The sequence below is a fragment of the Sceloporus undulatus genome, chromosome 6 (genome assembly GCF_019175285.1).
Source record: "Sceloporus undulatus isolate JIND9_A2432 ecotype Alabama chromosome 6, SceUnd_v1.1, whole genome shotgun sequence".
NCBI classification, from domain to species: Eukaryota; Metazoa; Chordata; class Lepidosauria; order Squamata; family Phrynosomatidae; genus Sceloporus; species Sceloporus undulatus.
The window spans coordinates 32290425-32300748 of NC_056527.1; the positions used below are offsets into that span (position 1 = coordinate 32290425).

Genomic DNA, 10324 nt, shown 5'->3' on the forward strand with positions numbered 1-10324 from the left:
CTCTCACAGCCACAGTAGTTTATTGAATACCATGCAGCTGCGGACAAGTCTACATAGGGACCACCAAACGCAGCGTGCAAACCAGAATCAAGGAACACGAGAGGCACTGCAGACTGGGCCAGCCAGAAAAATCAGCAGCAGAACATGCCACAAACCATTCTGGGCATAAAATACTGTTTGAAAACACTGAAGTTCTGGACCATGCCAACCACTACCATGTCAGGATGCACAGGGAAGCCATTGAAATCCACAAACACCTGGACAATTTCAACAGGAAAGATGAAACCCTTAAAGTGAACAAAATTTGGCTACCAGTCCCGAGGAATAGCAAAATAAAGACTCAGGAAATGCAAATGGGAAACCATTCAGTCAGGGGCTTTCCCTGCAGATAATGCTCTTTTGCATTAGCCTCCCAGGCTGAGGCCAGCCATCAACACAGAACAATACATATGCAAATCACTCCTGCATTCCCAGGCTCACACAATATATATATATACCCAATTTTTCCAGGCAAAGCATTCTCTGAAGATGCCAGCCACAGATGCCGGTGAAACGTCAGAAAGAAACTCTGCTAGAACATGGCCACATAGCCCAAAAAACCCACAAAAAACTATGGATGCCGGCCATGAAAGCCTTCGACTCTACATTCAAAAAAAGAATACAGGATGGTAAACATAAATATAGCACCAAATAAAAATAAACCTCTCCCAGAAACTATCAATTCCAACTTCCACCCTAGATATAATTAATTTATCAATTTATAAACAACAGTGTAATTTTTTTTTCTTTTCCTCCCTTGTCAATAAATAATCCTGGATCCTCAGTTTTCATAATGTAATGTATCAAAGGTCCTGTAGCATGTATCTCCAATATTTATGCTGAACCCCTGGTGGTCTTGGAATATAAGATGTGATGTTTACAAAATCAGTGAATGTCCACCATATTTTAATAAACATGCCTGTTCTAGTTTCCTTACATGAATCTGCTTTCTTGTAAACAAAGGTCCAAAGATCTCTGAGTAAAAATAGGCATATAAATTGTCTGTAAAATCAAGCTGTGTAGATTAATGGTTTTAGGAAAGGCTGCCACAGAGTGCATCAGATTTTTGTGTTACATCATTTAATTTATAAACATACCAGCAGTTCTTCCAAGTGGCTTTTTGTTGCTTTTATTGGCATCTCGTCAGCTTTTGATTTAACTAACAGGAATCGTCTGCAGATATTCACATTGATAAGAGATTGCTGATCCTGATTCAGGAATTTTATACAAATACAACGGTGGGGGGTACAGGTTAGCAAAAATTAAAGACTAATGGAGGAAATTTGTCCAATAAAGGAGTTGAACAAGGTTTCCTGTTGGCACCTCTGCTGTTTAATCTTTATATTAATAATAATGTAACTGAGTTGCATTGTCCAGACCATTTCGCCACAAGAATAGGTAACTGTAAAATTACAGTCCTAATATATACTGATGTGGTGCTGCTATTAATGAATAAAATTGGGCTAAAGAGAAGTCTGGATAAATTTTATGATTTCTTTCAAACACAACATTTTATACCTAATCAGATTAAATTGATGTTTTAATGATATACATACTCCCAGGTATAACTGGAGTTTAGATGGAAATAAGATAGAACAAGCTTACTTCTTCAAATATTTGGGTGTATATTTTGATAAGAAATGTTCTTGAAATGATTCAGTTACAGATTATTAAAATAACAGCACAGAACAAAGCCCGAGCTGTTATTTATTTATTTATCAATCATTTTACAAGTGGCAGGTTGGTAATTCCAGAACCATGTTTCTTGGGGAAGTATTCACTTAAATCCTATATGGTGTTGGGTTCTGGGAGACAAGACATAACTTGGGGAAAAATGGAGTTTTCTCAAAATAAGCTTCTGGGGTACTGACTGGCATTACCTTCTGGGACCTCAGCCTTTTCCCTCAGGGCAGAGACACGTGTGGCATTAGTAAAAGCTAGGGCACAGAAGTCAGCCCTACAACAGGTTGAGATGTTTTGGATTTTGGATTTTTCTTTTTAGATTTTGGAATATTTGCATAAACATAATGAGATGTCTTGGAGATGGGACCCAGGTCTAAACATGAAATTCATTTATGATTCGTGTACACCTTATGCATAGGGTTTAGTGGTTAAGATGCCAAGTCTGACTGTCGTGAGGTTGGAAGGTTGGCCATTCAAAACTCAAGTGCTGCAGGTAGAGTGAGCTCCTGTCACTGGTCCCAGCGTCTGCCAACCTAGTAGTTTGAAAGCATGCAAATGCAAGTAGATAAACAGGTACCACTTCAGTGGGAAGGTAACAGCATTCTGTGCAGTCATGCTGGCCACATGAGCACCAGAGTCGTCTTTGGACAATGCTGGCTCTTCGGCTTAGTAACGGAGCCCTACAGTTGGTTACGACTAGACATTCATGTCTAGTTTGTTGAAGAAAAACTAATCATACCTTGAAATAACATTGTTACAAATTTCAATTTTTTCTTTTGTCTCTTTCTCTCTCTCTAGAGGATGAGGAAGATGAGGAATTGGTTGAACCAAAACCACAAAATGATTCTGAGATAGAAACTCAAGAAAAGAAGCAAGAGGTGAAAGAAGGTTTGTAAACATAGACTTTATACAAACTTCATCAAGCATTATTCTTTCCAACTTAACTTTACATGTGGTGTCTATAGTCTTAACTGTTATTTTTATTATTTTACTATGATTGAACTCCACTGGTGGGACTTTTTATGTCATTGGATCCAGGAGGGTGAGCGATCCTTTTCTGCCCTACAGCCTTCTTGCAGTCTCAAACACTGGCCGGGAGGCCTGGGGAAACCACCTGAAGCTACCTTTGGAACACTAAAGTGGAGAAGAGTGGCAAGGAGAGCTCTGTTATGTTAGTTGGTTTCTCTTAGCATGATCTGGTATATGGAACTATGGCTGGAAATCCTCTATCAGATAAATTTACTCATCTGTAACTATTTCATATTCATGATGGCTGCTTGGTTTGTGACAGTATTGTTATGATCATAACTTCCCTGCAAACCTGCTTTACCAAACATTCATTGCATGGGGAAGACATCCATTTTGCCAGCTATTGGATTATGGGTGAATGATGTTTCTGTCAGGTTTAGGGGGGTCAGACCAAGAGAGAAGACCTTGTCTGCATTGGCCAAATATAACGTCCTCTCCCTGTCCTCTCAGCAGGGAGTCCGGATGACAGAGGGGCCAATCCCTGTCTTGTGTGTGAACAGTCTGGATGATGTCAGGCTTGTTCAGCACCAAAACCAGGGTACCCCCCCACCCACCCACCCATAACAGTTTCAGTAAACTCACTAGTTGCTCTGGATCTTCTTAGATGACCCAGAGCCCTCCATTGCAATGCAGGGGAGCTGTTTAAAACATGTCCTGCTGTCCATCACTGGACTGACATTAAAGTACAGTGAACACAGGATGGAAAATAGATCAGTGAGACATCTTGTGCTTTGGCTGTAGAAGATCTCTGGACCAATCTATGATATCTCTAATTCAAAAAGGATGCAGCAACAGATGATTTGAAAAATTGCTGTTTTAGAATATAGTGAGTGGTTGCCGGTCAGAATGATTTGGATGGACAAATCGTTTGAACTGATATAAGGCAGTCTCCTATATTCTCCATTTTGCCTTCATTACTAATAATCAAAGGTTGAAGAAGTTACTATTTTACACTACTGCACTCAAAATCTTTGACTCAACAATCCAGCTAGGAATTGCTGGGAGTTGTAGTAAAAAAAGGTAACTTCCCCAATCTCTGATAATAACTGTGGATGCTAATAAAGTTCTTATATTGGGATGCATATTTAGCAGACACCCCAGCTGAGTGCCTGCTTTATTATCAGTAGGTTTAGCAAGGAGGCTTAGAAAAAGCAAGACCAATGTCGTTGAATACTGTATTAGTTGTTAAATTTTGGTTGAGATTTGTGTTATGTTTTTCCCCGTTGCCACATAAAAGCAGCCCTAATTCAGATATCTCTGGAAGGCGACATTGTGGATTATGCGTGAATACTTTAAAAAGCCAAACTAAATAGACTCCTGAAAGATATATATTTATTTTAGTTTTTCACATGCTTGCAACTGAGCCCTTTGTATACTTTTGTTGTTGTATTTGAAGGGGAGCCATAACTAACATCATCTATTTCTTTGTTATAGTTTAGTCTAGTAGAAGTGCCTCATGTTGCCACTGGCTCCTCTTCTTGTCTAGTCAAGCCAGGTCCCGGGTGAATGGTAGCTGTGTGTTGGATTTTTTGGTAGTAACAGTTTTTGAGATGGTCAGACCACAGAATTCAAAAGGAAGTGCGGTAGTTGACTCAGATATAACAGCACTTTGTGAGAGTGTTAGTATTTTAGGAGCTGAAGGGGAACAAAATAAATCAACACTGATACCATGTCACAGAAAAAAAGCATTTTGCTTTTGAAAGCTAAAATACATAAGCAAGATTAACATCAGTGTTTCTGATAAAATCATCATAAATTAGAACTTGAGCTCTTTTTTGGTCCGTCAAGGCCTGCTCTCAGTAAAATGTATGAATCACATACACTCAAAACTGTTCTGATTTGGCATGGATGGTCCCTGTTAATACTCTGTTGTGCCACTTTTTCAACTGCTCTTAAAATATCCCCCTTTTCTCTCTCCTCTTCCTGCTTTCATGCTGGTTTACTTCTGTTGCTGCAACCTGAGTTCAGAAGGCAAAAGTAATTTGTACTCAGGTCAGCAGAGGATAAGGACAGGAGGAGGCCGAATTCTGGCCTTCCCTGTAGATTTAGGCAAAAACAAACTGCTGCAGCCTTCCCTGTTTGTGTCCGTTCTTGCTTGTTTTCATCTGCTCTTCCCTGTTAATAACTTTTGTTCTCTTGACCATAGTCTAATGTTGCTTGGAAATGTTGAAGGATATGAAATCAATAACTACAAACATCATGTCACTTAACATATGCAGAGTGCCTTTTGTTAACTGTTGAGGTGTAATAACCCCCTTCCCTCCCAAGAATTATTGGAAAGATTTCCTGATTCTTGCACCTTTAGAAACTATTCCTGTGCATATTTACTTGAAAGTCAGTTCCCCTGAGTTCAATTTATTCACAGTTATATACAACTAGGATTGTAGCCTCAATACGTGAAATAAGCAAGAGAAAATACAGATAAGAGAGACTTTTCTCCTTTCCTCTGCTTTTATTTTCCCCCTCACATAATCATATTTGATTCCCTCATACAATCCCTTGCATTTCTGAGTTTGTAACCTCCATGTGTGCTCCATGGAAGTGATTAAAAACATGTTAGAAACAAAACAGGAATTGAGAGTTACATTTCCTGTCGGTACTGGGTTCTACAATGCTTATTCAGAATTAAGGGCTTTCCTGCAAATTAGTCTATAATGGGTTAAATGCATGTTTATGTTGGCATAAAGTGCTCTGGTTTCGTTTCTTTTCTTTTCCGCACAAAGCAATACAGTATTTTTCCCTCTGGACTTTTAAAGAATCTCTAATAGATATTATAGCGGCGCCATTCACACTTCTGTATAGCAGTTAAAGCCTGTGTCAGCACTTCCCTTATGAATCTTGTTTCTGAATGGCTTTATAACCCAGCCATAAAAATTTATTCTGGGGTAAAAACTGGCGATCACACAGGGAGCAAAACTTTTATTTTTACTTGAAGCACCTTGGATCATTCATATCACCTCAGCATCCAGTTTTTGAGAGGAATATGAATAAAAGACTTATTGATGCATGGAACAACAACAACAAAACCCCACAGAATTTTTAAAATGAAATACCATTTGTAAGCTATTCTATCCTTGCTGTGATAGATTTTTTGAGGTCATTTATTACAAGCTTTATCAACAATGTCATGAAGGAGCTGAATCTGTGGTATACATTACATTTTTGCGAAGCGAGCAGGACTGTTACATTTTACGGCGAAGGGGAGAGAGCTGCATAGCAACAACAACAAAAAAGAGTCTTGTGGCATCTTCAAAACTAGCAGTCGCCTCATGTTACTTAATAATGTTTATAAACTTTTGTGGACTTCAGCCCACTTCATCATATGTGTGCCATATTCCCTGAACACATAAATATTTAAACACATGTTTGAGTAAGAGGGGATATTGATATTTTTGTTGATGTTGTTATTGTTATATGCTCTCATATCAGCCTCAACTGAAAGTGACCCTATGGATGACAGAAATACTAGATACCCTGTTCTCATACCTTCCAACATTTCACAGATGAAAACTTGAAAACGTGTGGCCAAGCAACATCAGAGTGTGGTCAGGGAGGCAAACATTATTAATGAGAAAGAAAACACAAGCACATGAACTGCAGCGGTTTGTTTTTGCCTGAGCCTACTGGAAAGGGCAGGATTCTGCCCCCTCTTTTCATCTCTCCCTGCAGTGTTAATTGTATGCAAACTACTTCTGCACTTTGAAATCATGTTGCAACAATGATAGTAATCTGAGGACAAAGGGGAAAGTGGGAGGAGGAGAGAGAAACTGAGATTTTTAAAAAGCAGCTGGAAAAGTGCTTTTTCAGAGGCTGGATTGGGATCATCTGTACCAAATAGGGCCTGTTGGAGGATATATATTCCTAACAGCTACAGCTTCCTTTATAGAGCCAATGTATCTGTGACATGTTCTTCTTTTCCTACTACTTTCCAGTTTACACAGCATTATGATCTTTTCTGATGAATCCTATTGTCTTGTGGTAGATCCAAGGTACCTCAGTTTAGTTATTTGGGCTTTTAGTGAGAATTTAGGGTTGATTTGCTCTTGGACCTATGGTATTTTTTGTTTTTTTGTGGTCTGTGGTATCTGTTGATCTCTCCTTTAGGATGACACTTCAAATGAGTCTTTGGGCCTGAACAGACAGGCAAAAATAAAACTACTTTGGGTCACTTTGGAGGTATGTTGTTTAAATGCTGCATGTGTCCTAAGAGGCTGGAAGCTGTGCCAAAGGACTGAAGCGCAGCTTTGGTGCAGCTTCTGGCCCCTTACAATGCATATGTCATTTAAACAGCATACCTCCAAAGTGACCCGAAGCAGCTTTATTTTGGTCTGTCTGTTGGTGCTCTTTTTTAAAATGAAAAGATTCCCATCTTTCACATCCATTAACAGAAATGGGAAACACTATGGGGTGCATGCTCTTAACTTTGGTTTTCAGTGATATATTATTACAATTTAGGATCTCATCTTGAGCCATTATTACTGCCATTACATCCTAGGCTGCATCCAAATTGCAGAAATAATCCAGTTTGACACCACTTTAACGGCCATGCCTCAAAGCTGTAGATTTCGTAGTTTCTTGTGGCACCAGAGCTCTCTGACAGGGAAGGTTAAATGTCTTATAAAACTTTAGTTCCCAGAATTTTGTAACATTGAGCTATGCCAGTTAAAGTGGTGTCAAACTAGATTATTTCTGCAGTGTGGATGCAGCCCAATTCTCCTTCTTATTTCTTGACTACAGTCTCAATTTTGATAATGACTGAGCCAAGGAGTAGAAAAATGTCAATGATTTCAGTGACTTCACTCACCCACTCACCATGGAGATGTAGAGGAATAAAAATGCAAAACATGCAATCAATAGTAATTATTTTAGCAATGGCTGGTTAACAAAAATTGTTCAGAACTGGTAGAGAAACCCTGATAAAGTTTCATGTTTTTGTAAAGAAGATCTTTGCATTCCTTCATGCGTTCTAAGTGCCCCTGCATCTCCCATCCTAATATGAATCTGATTTACTACATGAATACGAATACCATGTCGGATTACCAGGAAATTTGGTAGGGACAATCCTTTGTCATTCCACTTTTTCACCTACATTTAAAATGTCCCAGTTTCTACCTCTTCTTTCCATTTCCCCCTTTGTATTCAGCTTACTTCAGTTGCTGCCAACAGAGTTCAAACTGCAAAAGCAGTTTGCATTCACTAATTCAGAAGGAAAGGAGCAGAGGAGCAGAATCTTGCCCTTCCCAGTAGGCTCAGGAAAAAGCAAACATCTGCAACCTCTCTAAGCTTGTGTGTTCTTCCTTATTAATAACTTTTGACATCTTAACCACAACTGATGTGTCCCAGTTTTTGTCCATGAAATGTTGGGGAGGGGAGAGAATTGGATAACTAATTGATTAATTTATCTGTTAAATTGTTAGATTAAAATACCATATAGATAGTCAAATACTAAACATGGTCAGTAACAAATTAAAGTAATTAGAAATGTTATTTGTTATTCAAATTTACATTTGACAACTAAAATGCTGAATTTTAGATTCACTGCTAATTTTTTCCTCCAGTGAATTAAGGGCGAATTACTTTTAAAGAAATCATTTCCACACTTTGAATCCAAAGTATCTTATATGTGAGTGGAAAGCACTTCTCATACATGAAGGAAGGCATAATTTCTTCCAATTTCCTCACATTTTCTCTAACTACAGTACTTATGTTGCTTCAGATACTTTTTGGGAGGGGTCTTCAACCATCAGGTGTGGGGATTGGGGGACATCTAAAGGGTTTCTAGGGGAAAGGAAGACAGTGTTCTGCACAATGAGTGCATAGAACACTTTGCTCAGTTCTTTGGATCCAAGATAATAATATGACTTTCACCTCTTTAACAAGACAGGGTACTTCCAGTTAATTATTCTATCACATTGAATGAGGCCGAATGATAGCATTTCAGAGCAATACATTTCCGTTTTTAAGCCTTCTGTGCCTCCCCCCTGGCTTCTTCCATCATTTTTTCCCTTCAGCATATGAAATCATTAAGTAGGTAAAGGTGAATTGCAGAATGCCTTTTGACTGATAATGCTAAGAGTTGTCTATCAGGCGACATCCAGAAACTAAATGAAAACCTACGGCAGATCCTCGAACATTGTATTTCTTAATTTCATTTATGTTCCATCTGAAAGAGTAGGTATAAATAAGATCTCCTGAGTTTATAATATTAAACTATATTTAAACATATTGTAGTATTTACAATTGACCTCATAACAATTTAGAAAGCACAACAATTAACATGATATAATGGCCTTAATTGGTTAGTGTCAATTAGAGAAGACTTATTGAATCAGTTGATGAATGGTGACTTGAGTAGGATTCCTAGATCTCAGGATGGGGCTCTGAATCTCAGAGCCTAGGCCCTCTTCTCCAGTTCTCAAGTCAAGGGGAAGGAATCCCAAGGTGAGAGTGCTACCTTGAAACATGTGCGTGTGTATTTTTCTCATTTGTTTAAATCTATTGTTTTATATTTGAATGGCAAACTATGTGCAACTGTAGTTGATGCTGAAAGTATCATGCTTAATGACATTGCTTGAGTCCACCCTCTGTACTATCCCTAGGTGTCAGATTTTAGCCCTGAATTCAGGGCCTGGGATAGGCTTGACATGGCATCAGTGGTGTCATTAAGGGGTATGGAAGGTGCAAACCACACCATGGGACACTTCAGAAAGGGGTGTCATCCAGTACACTGGTTGGAAATGGCTACTTTCCAGGTCTGGTGGCTCTCTTAGCTAGGCAGGAAAGCAAGTCTCTTCCTTCTCCTACTTACCTAGCAGTTCTGCGAGACCCAAAAATGCTGAGGAGTGGCAGGAGCAACCCACTCCCACTGGTGGCTGCTGGTGGGACTGGGCTGTCTTCTGGGTCTGGTGATTCTGCTGGCTGGCTGTAAAAGAGAGTTGCTTCCCTTTGCCACCCAGCCAGCATCTCTGCCAGACCTGGGAAAAGGCTGTTGAAAAGAGGAAGGGGTATTAAAAATGATCTGCACCAAGTGTTAAATATACTAGATACAGCACGGCATGACACCCCAGAGTCAGCAGATAGGCAAATCACAATAGTTCAGTGGGCCTGTTCATGTTGAGAGCAACAATAGAGCCAGGCCAATATAATAATAAACACACAGCACCCACCTGTTGAAAGCCCTTGGCATCCAATCAGTTATTTAGAACACATTTAAACAGAAAGAGCTTGGCTGTAGAAGGACAACAGGCAGAAGGTGAACATAGCCTCCTCTGGAAGGGATTTGTTAGACTATAAGCATCTACAGAGATGGTCTTTTATGTCCTCAGAGTGGCAGGACTAAGGGAAGAGTGTCCTTTGCCAGATCTCAAATCCTAGGCAGAGCTGTATGGGAGAAGAAAATCTTTCAAGAGATTTTCATGTAAATTCTGATTTAGCATAGTACATTCTAGTTCTTTTTTCTTTTTTTCCTTTTTTTTTTTTTTGGTAGGGCTACATATTAAGCAAATCTTTTGGCTTTCCTTTTTCCTTTAGTTTTTGGTTCACTGTCTAAAATAATTATATTTTCATGTTTATG

General features: G+C 39.1%; 1 protein-coding gene across 2 annotated transcripts in view; it reads left to right on the forward strand.

Moving 5' to 3' along the window:
* DYNC1I1 (dynein cytoplasmic 1 intermediate chain 1) overlaps positions 1-10324 on the forward strand; it is a 251011-nt gene that overhangs the window by 119523 nt on the left and 121164 nt on the right. For both annotated transcript variants that reach the window (XM_042476919.1, XM_042476920.1), the window contains exon 7: positions 2521-2610. In XM_042476919.1, coding sequence (XP_042332853.1) covers positions 2521-2610 — 90 coding nt within the window. The remainder of the gene's footprint in view (positions 1-2520; positions 2611-10324) is intronic.